Raw genomic sequence first — 20,460 nt, 5'->3', positions numbered from 1 at the left:
CCACCATGCTCTTTAAAAAAACTTGTGTAGTGTTTTTTTTTCTTTAATTTTAAGAAATACTGAATTAATAATTTCAAAGATTGCTTTTGACTTTTGCTTGAGTCATATTATTCTAAAGTAACAGTAGCCTGCTCTTACTTGGGTTCATTTTTTGGCTGTTTGTGGTAAACTTAAACCACATCTGTCCCTACCCGAATACATACTTCCAGGAACACTTGCCGTGGCGCAACCATCCCACAAGCAGCAGTCAAGCTATCGTTGACGTAAACGTGGACAACACGTATCAGACGTCCAGTCACTCCATTTTTCTCGGGAATGTATTTTAAGAGGCCCGCATATACATGCGCTTATCTGACTGAGTGAGCCGAGAATGTGAGGCAAACATAGTGGGCTTTACTGCTGTCTGTGCTCCAATTGATGAGCCGCAGCTTATTCTGATACGCGTGCCGCCGAAGGACTTTTGGACCTTTGTGGTTTTTGCTTCATAACTAGTTTACGAATCACTACTTGTGACTGTTTAATGATTAGTAAGACGTTGTCAATGACTTATGGCAGTTAAGAAGTCGCCCCACTATTTAGCAAGCGCTAGCTGCTGCCTTGCATCCGAGCTATCCATTGGGATGAATCGCTAATCCAACTGTCACCATGAGATTGTACCGTTTATAACAAACAAAGGGGCCAAAGCTGTGGAGCTAAATGCGGACTCACTATTTGGCAAGTAGGACGCCCCTCTTGACGATCTTATCGAATGACGTGTAGCACTTTATCAAGCCCTTAGCAACGGGTCACTTAATTAATAACCAATCTGTGAACAATTTGGAAACTCTTGGATGTATGCCAGTATTGTAAAGTGGTGCCATTATTTTTACGGAGGAGCCGATTGGGGACAAAGTTGATCATTTATTAATCTATTGGCGTTTTTTATGACAGTAAATTAATCAAGTGCCCATTACATGAATTGTTTTGGTTGTTTGTTGTCATGACAACCGCATCGTGGGAAAAGTGTGAGTCCAAAGTGGAATGTTTTTGACGATGACACCAACTGTTTTAAATGCTGAAAAGTGTAAAATACAAAAAAATGAAGGGATGGTCGTGACAGTGAAGCTTCGGAGTTGCACTGTATGGATCAAGTAATAACATTATTATTATTACTATTATTAATTAATTAATGTATTTATTTATTTGCTTTCGAGTGGCATAGTTGGGCTCGTGGCAGCATAAAGAGGAAAAAAAATGCGTGGAATTGCATATTTTCAGCATCTGAATTCAGCCTCTTTCAGACGTGGGTAAAAATGGGAAATATGTTGGCTAACTTCCAATCCAAGTGCAGTGTAAACGTAAACATTTAGCCCATCAATAAATGCATGAAAATAAACTCGCTGTAAATCCAAACAACAACCAAATATTGAGGAATTATCATAATAATAATGAAGTCACGGTCTCAATTTGTTACATGCTAGTCGCATGTAACAAATAGCTTTTTTTTCTGCATCATGTTTGCAGTTTCTCGTGAATGGGGTCATTTTGACACTTATGCTTATGTGAAGCGTTTCAAAAACCGTCCTCCTGCTGACCATGTGTTGGCTTTGTTGCTTTAATTGGACTGCAGACTATGTAGTTTGTTGATAATTAAGCTTTCCTTTTATTATTTTCCTCAGCAGGCGATGGTGTTGAGTGTGCTTGTTTTTCACTCTGTGTGAAAGGAGAGGTCGATCAGGTTCAGGTACAGCGAATGGCTTTGGCTCAGCTGAGTGATCTGCTTTCAAGAATGCAATTTTAGGAGCATTCCCCCCCAGAACCTAATCCCTTCAGTCAGGACTCCACTTCCCACCAAAGTTGCCGCGAATGTTGTATTTGCTGCCGTCGCCCCCTTTTGTGTCCTTACCAGCCTTATTGTGTGTTGTCCTTTCTGTGCTGTCAGGGCTTTACAAAAGTTTGGTCCACCCCCTCCCACCCTAAAGCGTTGCGAAAAATTACCTGACCCTCTCGGCCCAAACAAATACAGAGGTGATATACTGCGACACGTTGCAGTCATTTGTACGTGGCTGCAGACAAGCTATAATCATTAATGTGCTGTCCTTGGACCCGCATAAGGAAATGGAGAAGGAAATTATACTAACGCGATCAGTCGGGCTAGATCTGATAGAACACCAAATTGCCACTGTCTACTATAGTTTATAGTTTTTCATTAAATCTCTATGACCTTATTTGCCCTGGTCAGCCGCAGTACATGGAAAGTTGGGTAGACAATTGCACTGGAGATTTTTTTTTTTTTTTTTTATGCGACGGATGCTTGACCTGTCTTGACACTACTCTCGCCCATGCTGCATGCTGAAATAGACTGCAGCTCATCCATGGCCTCAGTGAAGACACACAGTATGGACAATGTTATAAAATATGATTATTATTATTGTGTGCTGCTGTGAAATGGAAATGTTCCCACTAATAAAGTCTTCTTATTAACCCTTAAATGAACCCTGTCACCTGGGAACATGATCATCTGTCCGCTGTAGTAACCGCTGTCCCTGAAAGGGTTAATATGATGGTGGATGGACTTTTTTTTTTTTCTTTCTGAGACACATCCCTCTCCAATCATAGCGTATTGTGTTCATATGTTGGAGCTGGCTCGGTCTACCTCCAGAGACAGAGACTAGCTATTAGACGGGCTACTTATTGCTCTGGTGATGTAAGTGGCCGTCTTTAGCCCGGCTTCCTGGGGCGCCAGGCCAACGTGGCAGATATTTACTACAGCCGCCCTGCGTTTGTTAACGGGAGGCTGGGAAAATGCATCACCGGCAACTGCTGGCCTGCACGTCCTTATAAATCTGCCGCTCCATTGTGGGGAAAGTATGTGAGGTAATTTAGAATCTTTGCATCTTTTTCCAAGCCTTCATACAGTCAGTCCATTGTGCTTTTTCTAATAGTCTGCAGGTTTCTATGACCCGCTTGTATAATGGTGCAGTTGTTCTGCATTTCTAACATGCCTTTTGTATCAAGAAGCATCAGCGCGTGGTGCTATGAATGTTTTTAATTTGACTGCTGTGGAGGAGATGATTTAAAATGGTAGATGCAAAGATTTTCACTAGCCAAAGGTTGATTGTAGTCCAACGCAAACACACACACACACACACACACACACACACTGCTGACATTGAGATCATTGTGTCGCTTTAAAAATATGATGAATGCATACAATCACATTGCAGTGGCAGTCAAACTTGGGCAATGAGAAGATGACAATCACGCAGAGATGCATATCTACTGTTTGTTTTTTCACGTTCACGACGGCAGCTCTGTGGTAACTCCTTTTGCCAACTGCCTTATTCCACCATGGAGTCATGGAGAAAAATACACCAGACAAGTGGACTCCCCCGCCCTCCGCTGTCCACCTGTTGCGCACACACACACACACACACACACACACACACACACAAACAGTTGCAGTGATGCATTGTCGCCGCAAGCCTCCGACCAGCCTGATCCGCCGTGACAGAAGGTGATGCCTCCTCCTCTTTGAATGGCATTCCTCCGCTCTCACATCAGACTCTCAGAGGACTTGTACGTGCCAGGATGTAGACTTAGTCCTGTGGTCTTTGCCGTGCCCTTGGGTTGAACTCTGGCTTCTTAACATCATTGTGAGTGGAAACACATCAGATGCAGACACAGTGCAACCTCAAGAGTTGAATACAATCGAAGTAGAGTTCCAAGTTGTTCTTATTTCAATTCGGAAACATTTCTTTCCATAGATAATCATGTCTGTGACTAATTCGTAGATTTTTATTGGAACCTAGCAACAATTTGCAGGAAAACTCACCTACTCGCTGTTTTTATGCACACGCCAGAGCAATTTGGCATCATCTGTTGGCATCTTCCAGCCAAAGAACTGATGAAGTGAGTTGTGGAGCTTCATTTTGACAAAAGTAGTTCCTTGCTGCCATCATGTGACATCTATAGGCAAATACAGTCCAGTATAACATTATTTAGGGGGCATCACTCATGGATTTTCAGTCCCTATTCCCGAGTCAAGGATTCTTTAAAATTGCACGGGCGGTGACCATGCCAACATCACTGCGGCAATGCCACGCACAGTTTGCCTTCATATATATATATACAGTATATATATATATATAGTTTGCTAACATGCATATTGGGGGGAACTACACAGAAATGCCAGCGGAAAGATTCAAACCCAGACTCAGAGCTATGAAGCAGATTTGCAAACCACGAATCCACCATGCTGCTCGGTGTAAGATGACATTACAGTTTCCCCTTTCTATCAAACGAGCATCAGCAGGAGTTGTCGTAGACAGACATGAAACAGATTGTCAAGCTTGTTAACAAAAACACTTAAAAGTACCTTAGCCCGACCTTATTTGTGATTGACGCCAGCAGGCTTAACGTACACGAGGGTGCTCACGAGGTGTCAATACAGGTCAGGTGATCTGTTGTGACGCGTACAGACTGTGTGACATGTGCGTGCGTGCATCTCGGGTTCCTGACCTTGCACCCCTATTAAAGCGTCACATATACAACACGTAAAGCATCCAGACAACCGTTAACCTCATGACACGTCAGCACAAAAAAGCCTTCCCAGTTAACATTTTCTCTTCCTTGTAAGTGTACATGCCTCTGATGAGCACTGATGTGCTGTCAAAACATTCCCACAGTGGCTGTCACCCCCCACCTTCCCTGACATGCCAAGTATATATTCATGTGTGTGTGTTTGTTGTCATTTCGGAATTACCAAGCACCGACAGCTCACAGCCAGTTTCTGTGCTGTGATAAATGAGCACCCTGAGGTGCAAAATGCTGTGGGTCAGCTCCCCACTGCGCAGGTTTCTGACCTGCAAATTAACACTTGACAGCAATTCAGTCATCTACAAAAGCGAAAGACACACTTTCAATTGAAATACATTTGAGGGATCGAAAAGGTGTGCCCGAGACTGCCAGTACGGGGCCACGCTCATAAAAGTCAGCTTTCAGTCAGCTGTTAGCGTGAATCACAGTACTCCAAATGAATGGTAGCAGTTTCTCAAACGTGCTTCTCGGAATAGCGATATCAAAAATCCCTTTTAAATGACGTGTGAATGCTGAGAGAAGCTGTCTCCAAGAAATGCTGTAGATGAATCCAGCAATATAACAATGGTTACTACAACACAGGATAGCAGGAGAGCAATAATATCAAATGACATCAGCGGAGTGCAGTAATCTTCCACGAATAGTCATTGCTCCAGTATCATTGTTTTATTTTCTACATTAAGCGTGAACATGCCGGTTGTAAATAGTTAGCCAATTTCCAGTGAAATTCGGTGAGAAAAAAAAAAAAGAAAAAGAAATCACATTTTGCTGTGACCATTTTCATCAGGGCCAAATAGTGCGGTAATCTCTCAGAGCTAACACATGCAGCTGTAGCTACAAGGCTAATATAAGTCAGACAAGCATGTTCCGGATTGTTTGGCTTTGGGGAAGGTCTATTCTAGTTCTGAATGTGCTTTATTGATGGCAAAGAGGAAAGGTGTGACGATTACCATAGAACGCAGTCAAATTGACAGGCAACAAAGTGAATATTGAAACCACGGAGGATACGTTAGAGCAGGGTTGTCAAACTCATTTTTTGTCGTGGGCCACATTTTAGTTGCCGTTTCCCATGACTGATACCAAATTTTAAATAAAGTCAATAACAACGGTCTATTCAACTATTGTTTAAGTTACTGTAATGAGGGGTTTGGTGACAAGAAAATCCTCACAATATGTCTCTTATTTATTACATATGAGAATTTTAAATTTTGGTTGAAATTTTAGCAAACATCATGGAAGTTGACATGTTTGATTTGCTTTCGCAGGCCACATAAAATGATGTGGCGGGCCAGATCTGGCCCACGGGCCTTGAGTGTGACACCCGTCCATTCGTGTGTCCAGAGCCACCCGCTATGTGAAAATCTGCGCTAGAGAAAGACCATGTTAATGTCATTATGCCACCTACCTTAAAATTCATGCGGACATACTCATATACTCATGCCTACACCTCATCCTCTGAAATTATCTGAACAATCGCCCCAATATTTAGAATTTATTAACCGCTTAGCGGTTTCCTCATTGAAATTTGGTGAGCACATTTGGAAAGTGAGATGTTTAATGTGCAGAAAATAGAGCAAATTGGGGGTGATCGTTCTCATATTTGCAGCTGTTCAAGTGAGCATAAGTAGTGAGGACCACATATGGAAAAATTGTTGGTTGAATTGACTCAATTTTATTTTGTCAAATGATTGCACAAAATAAAACCATCTGGATATAAATACATTTTTTTTAGTAGATGTGTAGTCGACTAGCTGGAAAGTAGATGTATCGCAGACTTCAAAATGTTCCTGAATTCAGATGGCTTTCTTTCATGCAAACGCATCAAGTTTAGCCCAATATTGTTTTCAGTGTACAATTTGTTGAAAAGCGATGTTAAGAATGATGCATCGAACTTTTCAACAAACTGATTTTTTTTTTGTATCATAACCACGTCTGATTTATGCAACAAAACAAACCCAAGTAGGATTTCTTTTTTCAAGTGAGCTCATGCATAAGTCTCAAGAGAAATAAGTGAAGTTACCATGAGTAAGGTGACTTCTCTCTTTTGGTTCGAATTTTCTTCTGGTTCATACAACTTGCGGCAGATGAAAAGATCAGAATTGAATGAAACGTCCAAATTGCCCGTTATCTGTTTTGTTTCCATTTTCCATTTATGCACAAAATCAGGAATTGTTTTCCGTTTTTTTTTTTTTTTTTGGTCTTAGAATGAATATTGAGAAACATGTCATCTTTTTTAGTTTCTGTTTTGTCTTTAAAAATAAATGAACAAATGATCCACTCCCGCCATGTTGGGTGTGTCCCCCACCCTAATCAGAGAAAACCTCCGCTCATGCAACAGGATGGGCAAATAGAGGCTCACAGTCAAACACCAGAGCTGAAAATAGAACAACAGCTTTGCAGGGGAGCTACCCACAGCCATCAATAAAAAAATAAAAAAAATACTGTCACAAGGGGGCAGGAGGGCGAGGAGAGGGTGGTGGCGAGTCAGGGTGGTCAGAGACGAGCTGGCTGGCATGCGGATCCATCTGAAATTCTGGACATAGCGCTACATTCCTGCCCCCCCCCCCCCCCCCCCCCCCACACCTAATGCCCCGCGAAGCCGAACGTGCCGCCGCGTTCGGGAACCTGTCACTAGCCGTAACTCACCGTGGTGAAAATCTTCTCTCCCGTGTGATAGATACACAACGGATTAAGGTGTTAGCCCCAAGTCGGGCCCCAGTGTCTCAACGGTGTCCTTTCATGAGCGTGGCTCTGTTTGGGTTGTGCTACATTAGGGCGCTGCACAATTTATGCATCCAACCTCATATAAAAACTCTTAAATAGGCTAAATGTGGCCGTGTTGTTGATGCCGGCGACTTTGAGAGGAATGTTTCAGGATAAGACCAACCCTGATATGACATCGCCTGCTTTCATTTCTGTCCCTGTAACTCCGCTCGGCCAGTCTAAACACACACTTGAAACAAACCCAGAGCCCACATAGTGTTTGAAGTGGGTTTGATATGGACAAAAGCATGGGGACATGAACCTTATCAATTAATGAGTACATCACTTTGGGTTGGATTGGTTCCCCCTGAAATTTTAATCATTGTAAGACACTTTAGACAAATATGTGCTTCCAACTGTTCAGGAACTCTTTGGGGAAGGGCCTCTGCTGTTCCTTCAGATGTGTTTGATGCTGAACGGCAGGGGATGGCACAATTGTTCAGTTGCTCATCCCTGTTTTAGACGGACAGACAAAAAAAACCCTTTCAATCTTGTCACTATAGTGCAGGGGTGTCACACTCATTTCACATTGTGGGCCACATACGGACTCGGTAGATGTCAAGTGGGCCGAACCATTAACATGATACCATACTCTGCTATGATTAACCAAAATATCATTTCTTTCCTTTGTTTTGGTATGAAGAAGCATTGGCGCATTGATACTGTCTGATGTGTTCGGTCTGTCTCAGTGACAGACTGAGACTGCTGTTTTCTTCTCTGATCAAAACAATGTTGTCTTCTACTCTGATCAAAACAGTGTGCCCCTGGTGGATAATGCATGAAGTGCATTTTATGAAAAATATTCATTCCGTGTCTTTAATGCATTTTTTCACTTTTAGATTATCCTGCGGGCCTGACCGAACCTCATTGGGGCCCGGTTCCGGCCCACGGGCCGCATGTTTGACACCTCTTTTATAGTGTATAAGCTGCTGCCTCCACAAGTAAAAGTGATTTTATTGTCTTGATGGGCGCTTGTTTGTTTTACCCACTCATTACCCACTCATATCACGCTATTGGCTCAGCAGTATGTGGGCTGGGGGGATAGAGCCACTCACTTAAATGGCCCCTAAAAACATGCAAATTTCACTGTGACAAGAGCAAGGCGGTTTGAAGTGCGCCATCAATTTTCATCTTTGGGGTATTTTGCTAAAGGTATTTCACAGTCGTTATTAAGACACCTGAGATCTGTTTTCAATTGTAAAAAAAAAAAATCTCCTTTAAAGAGAAACGAAAGCTTGCCTGATGGATTTTGTTCATCAAAGCAATGACGGATGCTAGACGAGTGCTGGCCTGCCTCGGACGCATCAAGTGAAATGTTCTATAGAAATTTGCGGAAATAAAGGAGCACAGAATTTTCCTGCTTCGCTTGTCTTCATCAATCACTTCAATGCCAAAGAATTTGGAAAGCACTGCCTGGTGGCGGCCCCTTTTATTGATATGTTAAATATTGCCTTAGGATCATTTCCAAGCGTTGACGTCCCAAATCTTCTTCTCCACTCCAGCTGGTGGTCAAGTGTAGGTGAGGCTTTTCGTTTCGCCTCCAAGACACACACAGCCCATGCCAGATTACAACAAAGAGAGCCTTGACGAGCATCAATTCCTTGTCCATTGTGTCACACTCCATCAAGCTGATGTCACCTGCTTGTTGATGCCGCGCTGGAGACAAAATGGAAATCTGCGCTTTTGCCAGAAACAATCACAGACATAATGTAACGGCCTTGTCTGCTTTTGATGAGCGATGGAGATAAAGGCCTCAGGGAGCAGATCATGTGGGCTCGAGTTGAGCTCTTTTCACGAAACTGGTGGCCCTTCTGCTTTTATTTACTTGTTAACCCTTTCAGGCACAGCGGTTACTACAGTGGACAGCTTATCATGTTATTGGGTTACAGGGTGCATCAAAAGGTTAAAGACACCCTCGACCATTTTTCTCATCTCTCGTGTACAAACTGCAAACAGACAGTTAGCATCAGCATTCTATCCTCAGTAATTGTGTTGCGACCAAAAAAAAAAAATCGAAATATGTTGCCGCAGGTTGTTCTTTCATTTGAATGTTATTCCCTTTTTTTTCAGCTGTTTCATGTTGCATACATCATCATAAAGTTTGCTAATTCCCCTCGACCCGACCTGTGGGTGCTGGAACGCTCCGTGGATAACGGGAAGACTTTTACCCCCTGGCAGTATTTCGCACGTAAGTTCTCAAATCATAAAATGCAGCTGAATTTTTTTCATGTCAAAGCTGTAAAATCACCCCACACACAGCAAGTACAAAAAAAAAAAAAAAATCAGAACAGATCGGGAGGAGCAGTCAGTCTCGACACCCCCGACACCACAGGAGAATCGTTCAGGATCGAGATATATATATATATATATATATATATATATATACCTGTATATATATATATGTAAACATATATATATGTTTTTAAACAGTTAAATACACAAATTTGCAACCACAACAATGAAAATTCATAAAACAAACTAGCATTGTTTGTTCGCATGCAGATTCAAAGCGTGAATGCATCGAAAGGTTTGGGAAGAATCCAAATGCTCGCCTCGTTAACGACGATGATCAGCTCTGTACCACAGATTATTCTAGAATCATCCCTCTGGAGAACGGGGAGGTAAATACAGCATCACGCCACCAATCTTAATCAAGATTATTTTTTGTTTGTTTGTTTAATTCAAAAGTGCTGGAAAATAAATACAGGCTTTGTGATGTCCAGATTGTGGTATCCTTGATCAACGGTCGGCCCGGCTCCAGAGACTTCACCCGCTCACCAGTTCTGCAGGACTTCACCAGGGCCACCAACGTGCGCCTGCACTTCCTGCGCACCAACACGTTGCTGGGCCACCTCATCTCCAAGGCCCAGAGAGACCCCACCGTCACACGCAGGGTGAGACCAGCACTCACTGCGGCGCACTGCTGCGTGCTCATATAATGATGGCGGGTGGGTCAATCGCAGGTTGCTAATTAGTGACCACATTCACATTCATGTTTTGAACCAGAGAAATAATTTCCTGAGCTCAGAGAATGTTTTTCAGGTTTTAAGTTTCATAGAACCTAAGCTGAAATAGCCAAAGGTGTTCCTATCTATAAAAGTGAACAAAGATATCAATTTACAAATGACAGATTTATAACCGTAGCCCCACAATACACCAAAAGCTTATAAAAATTACTCACTCTTGGACTTGATAAATTCATGGAGAAACATATCTTACGTGGCAATCACGATGGATTAAAACAAAATTTGAATTTTTGGAAGGGATATCTACAGGTACAAAGTACTAGCATAGATAAAGAATGTGCCGTTGCTCTATTTATAGATCTGAAAAAAAGCATTGTATCAGTGGGTTGGCACATAAATGGATGCAAACTTGGATGACCGATATCAATATGTGCACTTTCAAAACAAAAAATCTATTAAAGCTATTAAAGGTGATTTCTGGGGTGCCTCAAGGGTCTGTCATAGCTCCTAAATTGTTCATATCATATATTAATGATATTTGCAGTGTTTCTAAAATATTTTGGTAAATATGTTTAATTTGTTGATGATACAACTCTTGACTGTGCAGACAAAAACCACAAACAACTTCTGAATACTGTTGAAAGTGAACTGAATTCCCCCCCCCCAAAAAAAAAAAAAAGACGTCCGTAAATGATTATTAATTAAGAGATAATAATGAAAAATTTGTCACATTGTCCAAAGGTGAGAATATGAGTGTGAATGTCTCTCCATGTGCCCCTGCAATGTGCTGGCAATGGAGTCCAGGGTGTAACCCATCTAGTGTCCAAATTCATCTGAGATTAGCTCCAGTTCACCTGTCACCCAAATGAGGATGAGCATCATTGACATTTGAAATAGCAGTGAATGAAGAGATACAGTAAAAAAAAAATAAAAATAAGAGAAATGTCTCTCGGTATGTGACAGTGCAGTTCCATTTTTTTTTTTTTACCTGTATCTTGTGAAGATTTCCCTATTGTTGTGGCCAGTTTTCAAGCTACTTTGTATTTCACGAAAAGCAGCTTTGCAAATGTATCTAACGGGATTTATCTCCCTCACCTTCCTGTATTTTGTCACATTGAGTTAAAATGAGTATGTGCTGACAGAGGTTGATGATTTGATCATGTTTCACAGTTCCAGGTGAGTCGGCTTCATTGTGCTTGACACTCAATGTGTGTGATTAACCCCTGTTGCCAAATGCTTTAATTGCGACTTTTCTGTCCAGTATTACTACAGTATCAAAGACATCAGCATCGGTGGCCGCTGCGTGTGTCACGGCCACGCTCAGGTGTGTGGGGCCTCTCGCAACAGGGAAAACCCAAACAAGTAGGTCATCCTGCTGAAAAAAAAAAATATTCACGCCTCACTGCGCCTCCAGCAGCCCTTCTCCTGAGCTTGTCAAATGTTAACTTCCTTCAAGCATCGCCGTTTATTCATTAACAGACATTTTGTACAGTGGAGACTTTCTTCCTGCCTGCTTTTACCTCATGTGTTTGTTTCTGGACCTCACAACGGTAAAAGACGCGATTGTTAGCTGCAATGATAACTGACATTGTAGACGAATGGTGTAATGTCAATGGCAATGCGTGCTGAACAACCGAAGCGAGATACACTTTGCACAACGTCAGATTGTTTTTCAGTCAACACTCATGTCATGAAAGTCAAGTAGTTCGTGTGCAATTACAATAAAAAAAAAAAATGACACCACTTGATAAAAAAAAAAAAAAAAAAAAGACACGCTGATTGGTGTTGATACTTATTATATTATACTCCTGGGTTCTATGTCCTGTCATCAGGCTCCAGTGTGAGTGCCGACACAACACCTGCGGTGAGTCATGTGACCGCTGCTGTCCGGGTTTCAGCCAGAAACCGTGGCGCCCCGCCACTGTCGACAGCCCTAACGAGTGTCAGCGTAAGTGCGTGACGTGCCGTCTGACTCGGTTGTGCTGAGAACTGAAGTGTCCACTTGCTGCTGTTGTCGATGCCCTGATATGGTATCACTCAGTGCCTCTTTGAGAGCGGGGAGGGCATTCCTCACATGGCTTACATGCGGAAGAGTTCAAACTACTAACGCGAGCTCTACGCCGATTGCTTTTTAACACATTACCTGTTTTTGAAATGTGAGAGCCCCCATACATAGAGAGGGGGAAAACTGTGTAGGGTGTGCTTATTAACATGACCAACACAGCATACCACACACAAACATCCACATCAATCGTGAGCCTTTTTCCGCTAACCAGATGGCCGTTGCAGTAACACGACTGACCTTTGAGAGGCCGTGTGGTGACGTACATCATCGAGAATGCTGGAAATTACAAAGAAGAAAGAATATTAGTAAAACAAATCCCCAGCGATTTGCAATTCATTATTTCCAGATTCACCTTTTTATGGAACCTATCCTCAGCTCTTCACTGAAATACTCACTATTCACGTTTGTATTATTTCTGTAATGCCCAAAGATGGCAGCAAAACCATGTTTAAATAGGAAAGTAGTAATTGTTGTCAAGGAAGTACTCTATGTACAAGTGCAAGATACACCTTGACTGAGAAACTTCGATGTTTATACTGTATGTCGGCGCAGAGCCAAAATTTAATCTGAGTCAAACTCAGATTATTTGTAAAACAATAATTTTTAAGTGTAATGTTTTAAGATCGGCCCGGTGATCGAGTGGGTAGCGCGTCGATCTCACAGTGCAGAGGTTCGATTCCAGCTCTGGCCTTCCTTTGTGGAGTTTGCATGTTCTCCCTGGGCCTGCGTGGGTTTTCTCCGGGTACTCCGGTTTCCTCCCACATTCCAAAAGCATGCATGACCAGCTGATTGAATGCTCAAAATTGTCCCAAGGTGTGAGTGTGAGCGCGGATGGTTGTTCGTCTACGTGTGCCCTGCGATTGGCTGGGTGTCCCCCGCTTCCTGCCCGAAGACAGCTGGGATAAGCTACAGCACCCCTCGCCACCCTTGTGAGGATAAAGCGGATCGGAAAATGGATGGATGGATGGAAGATGAGTTTGAAATGATTTCATCTTGTGGGATCATAATTTGTGATATTTTTATGGTTTGTATTAATGATATAGGCAGTTATAAACATTTTTCTTGGGGACTTCAATTATTTGTATTTCCCCTCTACAAATAGCAGTCGATTACTGTAGTAGAACAACACCGAAGAAATTATGCCAACTGTTCACTAATCTGGTAACCGCTTTGCCTTTACAATGCCAGGGGAGGTACATGTAACCCTGGGGCTCATGTTTTGTTTTGTTTTTTGTACTAGAATACTCAAAATCTTGTATTGTATTGTATGTATGTAAATATTGTAAATCAAATATAATTGCACATCCACTGCAGTAGGTGGCAGTGGTGCTCATTTATTTATTTAGTTGTTATTTTATATTTTTTCATGTGGGTGTTTGGGCACGGGTTAAACATTTTAATGACAAAAGAAGCGACTCTCCTCGAAAATTGATGGTTCTGCTCTGTATGCATAATCACCGATGCAACAGGAAGAAAATATGCAGCTGAGTTTGGATTTTATTGTTTGTTGTCATACTTCTTCACTCCTGATGGCGCTTAAGCACAGTTACATGAGTTTTGCTGTTGCACATTGATTCATTTGATCATTTAATGTGTGTATGTGTGTTGGGGCTTTCCTCCTCAGCCTGCCAGTGCTTTGCTCATGCCGCCGACTGTTATTACGACCCAGAGGTGGAAGCCAGAGGAGCAAGTTTAGACATCTCCGGCAGGTACAGCGGAGGAGGCGTGTGCATCAACTGCCAGGTATGAAGCCCTCATCAAGTCTGAACCGATTCGTGTGTGTGTTTGTGTGTGTGTGTGTGTGGTCGGGGAAGGATATATTGACACTCTAACCTCAAGTGATCCTACTTCCGACACTCATCGACAGAATTCCCCACTGGCTGCTATATTAAGAAAAACACACACTGCATTAGTGCACCCATTGAGCTACACTTGTAAAACGCAATGAGATCAAACCAGGAGCTGAGACAACAATGCTCAGTTTTTAGAGTAGCCCAACATACATTAATGTGAATCACCGTGTTTGTTGATCATTCTTCTTGCAACCAATGAACCACCTCTTCGGGGGGGGGGGCTTCACCTACTACCAATTAATTTTTTTTTCATTTTAGCACAACACTGCTGGAGTGAACTGTGAGCGATGCATTGAAGGCTACTTCAGACCTCATGGAGTCGCCCCCGAGTCTCCCACTGGATGTATACGTGAGTTTTTCTCGCTGTCGTGTATATATTTTTTTTTTCATCCCAACATCAAAGGAGTAACTCAAACTAATTTCAAGAGGGTATTTTACCCCAAAATACAGTACATTGGTCAACAGTAAATTTGAACCATAGATGGATTTTTAAGTCCCTAATGGTATTTGTGATGCTGATTTATTTACTTTTTTTCCCCAGCACATCAGGTATTTGAGATATTTTCAGTTTTTTGTTCAGTGCAACCATTAAAAGCTTGCACAATATGGATTTTACCACGTGTTGTAATTGATAGCTATGACATTTCAGAAAAGATATCCACATGTGGCTGAACCTAATCCTTAATGCATAAATATTACTAAATATGTTACTAGGTTTTATATTTTAAGAGTAATGTTTTAAGATCGGCCAGGTGAGCGAGTGGTTAGCGCGTCGATCTCACAGTGCAGAGGTTCGATTCCAGCTCCGGCCTTCCTGTGTGGAGTTTGCATGTTCTCCCCGTGCTTCGGTTTCCTCCCACATTCCAAAAACATGCATGGCAGTCTGATTGAACACTCTAAATTCTCCCGAAGTGTGAGTGTGAGCGTGGATGGTTGTTCGTCTGTGTGTGCCCTGCGGTTGGCTGGCAACCAGTTCTGGGTGTCCCCCGCCTACTGGTATAGGCTCCAGCATGCACGATGTGTGAGAGGCGAGCGGGGAGCTGATTGGATAAAAGAACAATGAGCGCAAGGCTCTGCTGATGATACACAGCAGGTGTGCGCGTGTAGGGGGATTTAAAGCTGGACTATTAGTGGCTCATTCTGTCTTGCTTGACTCTCCGTCTTGCTCGCTTAATGCATGAAAAAGGAAATATGAGTGCCCGTGACATAAAATAGTTATATATAGAAATGTACGGCATTGCTCTCAAGTGGTCCCTTCTCTTGTTTACATTTCTCTCACAGTTCAAGTTTGCTCCTCCTCATTGGGATAGCCTTCCCACAAAGTGGAGGATTTAAGTCAAGGGTGGGAAATTGCTGACATTTGACCCGGCCCACGATGCAATCCCCCCCCAAAAAAACCCAACAATGTGAATTTTTATTTTTGCACAACAAAATAGAATTTCATCTAGGAATCAAAAGCCGATATTCCATTTTTGTATTATTTGTGTCGGTTCATTTGGTCTTTGGATGTGTGCATTTGTGTTCGTGTGCGTCGGCAGCCTGCAAGTGCGACGAGCGGACCACGGCAGGCTGTGAAATGGGTTCCGGGAGGTGCATCTGCAAAGTGCAGTTTGCAGGAGAAAACTGCGAGCGCTGTGCAGAGGGATACAATTACTATCCTCAGTGCATTTGTAAGTTCATTTTTATGCAAATCCACACTGGAATTAAGTGAACGTATGCTATGTCTTGTGTCGTGTCATCCTGCGGTAACCTAAAACTGTTGCTGTTCCGTGTTAAGCTTTTGTTTTCTGCCTGTCAGTTTTCGCCTTAAGATGACAAAGGCAAATGTTGAAGACATGCATGAAATGTGCACATGGCAACGTTTCGGCCACACGTGTCACAGTCTGCATGCCTGAGCAGCTTTTAAACAGAGCGAGCCATATTATTCACACGAATAGCGTTTCCTCATCTTATCACCTTCTTAAAGTCTGCCAGGGCGGAAAGATAAGCTTGAAGATTTTTTTTTTTCCTTCAAGGTTTGACTTTACCCTTTGAGTGTTTTCTTTTACAGCAGCTTCTGAACGCAATTTGAGAACATTTTTTAATAAGAACGTTTTAAGAACAACGTTTATTTAGCAAGCTCTATGGCTACCATTATTTTGAATGCATGCAATATTGCAATATGTTTAGTCCAGTATTGGTGAACTCATAATATAGCACATCTAGTGATCCTCATGCAAATGAGTTGGGGATACGTTCCTTTCGTCGGTGAATATCTCATGTCCTTTCTTCCATTCGCCAACTGCTTCTTCGTTGCTTTTCAACAGTGTCAGTTTTTGACACAAAGTTTTGCCAAATTTTGTGTGATGATGTTGGTTCCGTATTTTCTGTTGAATCCTGCTGCAGTCTTGCGGCTACTTCCAGATATGGCAATCAAAATGATTTCAATTTGTTGTCCTTTTGTCAAAGGCATCTTAATAGTACATGTAAAAAAAAATAGGTAAAAAGAGTCGAAGTGAAGAATATATAAATCAATATTTTTTTTTTCCTCCCTGTTTAGTGCCTACTCGCTGCCCTGTGGGTTATTTTGGCTCAATCAGTTGTCAGCGTGAGTATGATTATAAACTACTTGATATACACTCTATGATATCACTAATTTCATGTTACTGTTTGCACTCATTTTTTTTTTCCTCTCTGAACCTTGTCTTCATCATTTATTGTCAGAATAGAGAATACAACAGGACTGTACCTTAATAACGAACTAAAGCTATAATTATCGCGAAAATGTCCTTCGACAATTGTTGCATTACATTAGCTTATATATATATATATATATATATATATATATATATATATATATAAATATAAATATATTTATTCCGCCATTGCGGCACATCCGTACAGAAGTGCCGCAATAGTGGTCTTTTACTTTTTTTTTATTTTTTTATTGCTGTCTTGCACTTGACAAATATTTAATATCGTTTTTAAAATACAGTAATAAAAATGAAACCAATAAAAACTAAAGTACGACGAAGCATTTTTGGAAAAATACAAATAAATAAAAACAAACTGAATTTAAAAATCCAAACCAAATAAAAACGGATTATAATGACGAATCCCAAAATGTCGTAGCCTTGCTCCACTGTGCACCTTTAACACGTTATTAAGACAAAATGAACAATGAGCAATGGATGACGTAGTTCCCCAGAAGAACCTGAGTTGAAGGTCAATTGTCACTTGTGTGTGTGTGTGTGTGTGTGCGTGCGTGCGTGCGCATGCAGGGTGTGCCTGTGACTACAGAGGGACAGAGCCCGAGGTGTGTGATGCATCTGGACGTTGCCTGTGTCGTCCCAATGTGGTGGGCCAGCAATGTGACCGTTGCCGACCAGGCTACCACTCCTTCCCCAACTGCCACGGTGTGACACATGAGTCATGTAGCATCTTATCAGTGTTTTTGATGATGAATTTATAGATGCTTTAAAAGACATTTTGGTAGCGCTTTCTATTGTTGGCTTTCTATGTCCAGTAGTCACTGGAAGTGTCAGTGAAGTGAATTAGTCTTTTCAATGACAATTCATTGGGTCAGAAAAAGACAAGTTACCCTGGATTGATTTACTAAAATCAACTCTTTTCCCCTCCTAAGTTAAAGTTAATGAGCAATAAATAGCTATCATGTTTTTTAAATGTTTTTTTTCCCCCTTGTGTAATAGTGTGTTAGCGCTTATTTCTTTATTGCTTCATATTTATTGTGAACCACAAACCAACAAAAAGAATAGGTACGTTTAGCTTAGATTTGTGGCTGGAATGGATTGATTGCTTTTTCATTCATTTCAATGGGAAACGTTACCTTGATTTATGAACATTTCAAGTTACAAACGGGCTGAAGGAACTAAGTTGAGTGTCCACTTTTTTCTTTCCCAATCTCCAGCGTGCCTTTGCGATGGGGCGGGTGTGGCCGAGAGTGTCTGCAGTGCGAACGGTCAGTGTGTTTGCCTCCCCAACTATGGAGGCCAGGGCTGTGAGCAATGTGCACCAGGCTACTACGGGTACCCGGAATGTGCCGGTGAGTTGTGTCAGAAACAAATGCATCATTTCTTTCATTTTTTTGGTTTGAACACTATGAGCCTTTATTCAATGAGGAAATTCACATTCAACTTTTTATCAGCTTTATCCTGAGCAGAAACGGCAAGAGGCAAATTGAAGTTCAAGCTAAGGCAAGGCAAGCCAGCTTTATTTATATTGCGCATTCCATACCCAAGGCAACTCAATGTGCTTTGCACAAGCAAAGACAAAACAACAAAAAACATTTACAAACTCAACAGCCGAGGACGTTAAGAAGCAAAACAGAGAAGACCAAAGTAGCTTCCTAAAATTACTAAAAACGTCCAACGATTGCAAAACGACTTCTTTCCTCCAAGTGGGACCTGAACCATTTGATGCCGATTGAATTGAACCCCACGTTTCCAACCTGTTCAACAGTGTATTATGATCAACTATATCTGCACTGAGATCCAACAAGACTCGCGCCGACACCTTGTTCAATCTTATTATCATTGAGTACTTTAACCCCTTTCAAGGACAGCGGTCACTCCAGCGGACATCTTATCATGTTATCAGGTTACGAGGTGCATTCAAGACTTAATAAGAACCGTTTCTTTACTTCTTTACTTTTACATGTGAATGTGCGATACATCATCTTATGTTCTCACAAATGAATTGCCATTTGGGTTGGTATGCATAACATGTCCCAAAAAATGTTGGTAAGTTTGTATTTTAGGGATCTCCGAAAACCTTTTTCTGAAAATATTAATGAAAAAAAAGGATGTCCAAAGGTCCCGTTCATTGTAGCTTGCTGCTTTATTTTAGAATTGCAGTTTCCAGTGCAAAATGTTGCTGCTTGATGGATTGACTTTTCACATGCATCTTTTTATGGCCTCCTCTGTGAAGCGGCCGTCCCTATTCGTCTCCCACGCTATCCCCTACAGCCCACGTCGTCTGTTGAATTTCATATACTACACTTTGAGTGACACGCCATCTCCCATCTTCCTTTTAAGGAATGCAGCTTCCCCAGAAAAGACAACCGTTTGGACTGTATATGTGACTATATCTGACCTTTTGCCTGCTTGATTTATCCAGCCTGCCAGTGTTCCACGGAAGGCTCGTACGGCACCTCGTGCAACCCGCTGACAGGTCAGTGTCTGTGTCTGCCTGGTGTGGTGGGCCAGCAGTGTGACCAATGCGCATCTGGACTCGGGTTCCCCTCGTGTTCAGGTAACACACACCCAAAAACTGTAATGTTGTTTTTTTTTTGGGGGGGGGTGGGGGGGCGGTCTTTATTTATTTCTCACTTTGTATTCCAGCCTCCATCAGTCAGTGCAATCCACATGGGACAGAGAGCAGGGAACCTCAAACGGTACGAAGATTATTAACTCTTTCATTCCACAAGACGTACTTGTATGTCTTTTTAAAATTAGGCCCCGCCTACCAAGGGCGTACTTGTACGTCTAAGTCTTTTGTTTTGTGTCATAGAGAGGAGGAGGGTCTGATGCAATCTGTGAATGAGAATAAGCCGTTTGCATTGTAAATCATGTAAAAAAGCGACCAGTAGGTGGCAGTGGTGCCTCACGTGCTTGGAATGCATGCTTTTACAAAAAGCTCATTTTCTCCGTTTTTTTGCCCAGTAATCACCATTTTCATGAAACTTAGCCATTTTGTACTGCCGATTGCTGAAGAATGGAAAAAGATAGAAACAACATTTTTTTTTCTGCTTAACGAAGAGAGTCCAAACTTTATTTTGGTAGGCTCCATGTTCATATAGCATTAGAACCAAAAATTCTGTGGGCCTTGCAAGATCAGTCAAAACCTGCTGGGATTGAGGGGGTTGCTCCAGTGAAAATGGCTGGGATTGAATGAGTTAATAAAAAGGAGAATGTTGAGTGACCAGATTTATTTTATTTTATTTTTATTTAATGTCAGAGAGCCCTCAACCACCTCATGAACCCTGTTGAGGAACAATTCTAAAAATGATATCAGTAAATGCCCTGTCACTTGTTCAGGGTGTAGAATTAGTATGAGTTATTGATGCTCAGTATTTACATGGTTGAATTAGCTGTCTAGCTATTTTCAGAATCAGAATCATCATTATTGGCCAAGTATGTGGAACACACAAGGAATTTGTCTCCGCTAGTAGAGGCTACAGTAGTACTGCAATAACAAGCAACTACGATAAACAAAGACATGACATGACAAGTATCAA

At 41.8% G+C, this 20,460-nt stretch overlaps 1 protein-coding gene across 2 annotated transcripts in view; it reads left to right on the top strand.

The window, feature by feature from the left end:
* The window catches only part of LOC147194461 (laminin subunit alpha-3-like), a 70,824-nt gene that overhangs the window by 5,603 nt on the left and 44,761 nt on the right, over positions 1-20,460 (top strand). For both annotated transcript variants that reach the window (XM_086129074.1, XM_086129075.1), the window contains exons 3-15: positions 9,412-9,529; positions 9,844-9,962; positions 10,065-10,235; positions 11,569-11,669; positions 12,140-12,255; positions 13,997-14,115; positions 14,484-14,574; positions 15,764-15,895; positions 16,765-16,812; positions 17,486-17,620; positions 18,133-18,267; positions 19,341-19,475; positions 19,565-19,617. In XM_086129074.1, the coding sequence (XP_085985200.1) occupies positions 9,412-9,529; positions 9,844-9,962; positions 10,065-10,235; positions 11,569-11,669; positions 12,140-12,255; positions 13,997-14,115; positions 14,484-14,574; positions 15,764-15,895; positions 16,765-16,812; positions 17,486-17,620; positions 18,133-18,267; positions 19,341-19,475; positions 19,565-19,617 (1,473 nt within the window). The remainder of the gene's footprint in view (positions 1-9,411; positions 9,530-9,843; positions 9,963-10,064; positions 10,236-11,568; positions 11,670-12,139; positions 12,256-13,996; positions 14,116-14,483; positions 14,575-15,763; positions 15,896-16,764; positions 16,813-17,485; positions 17,621-18,132; positions 18,268-19,340; positions 19,476-19,564; positions 19,618-20,460) is intronic.

This window comes from Hippocampus guttulatus, chromosome 14, assembly GCF_054856545.1.
Source record: "Hippocampus guttulatus isolate MCC_2025c chromosome 14, RoL_Hgut_1.0, whole genome shotgun sequence".
Taxonomy (NCBI): Eukaryota; Metazoa; Chordata; class Actinopteri; order Syngnathiformes; family Syngnathidae; genus Hippocampus; species Hippocampus guttulatus.
Note: the sequence above shows the minus strand (reverse complement) of the source record. Positions and strands in the feature narration are given on the sequence as shown.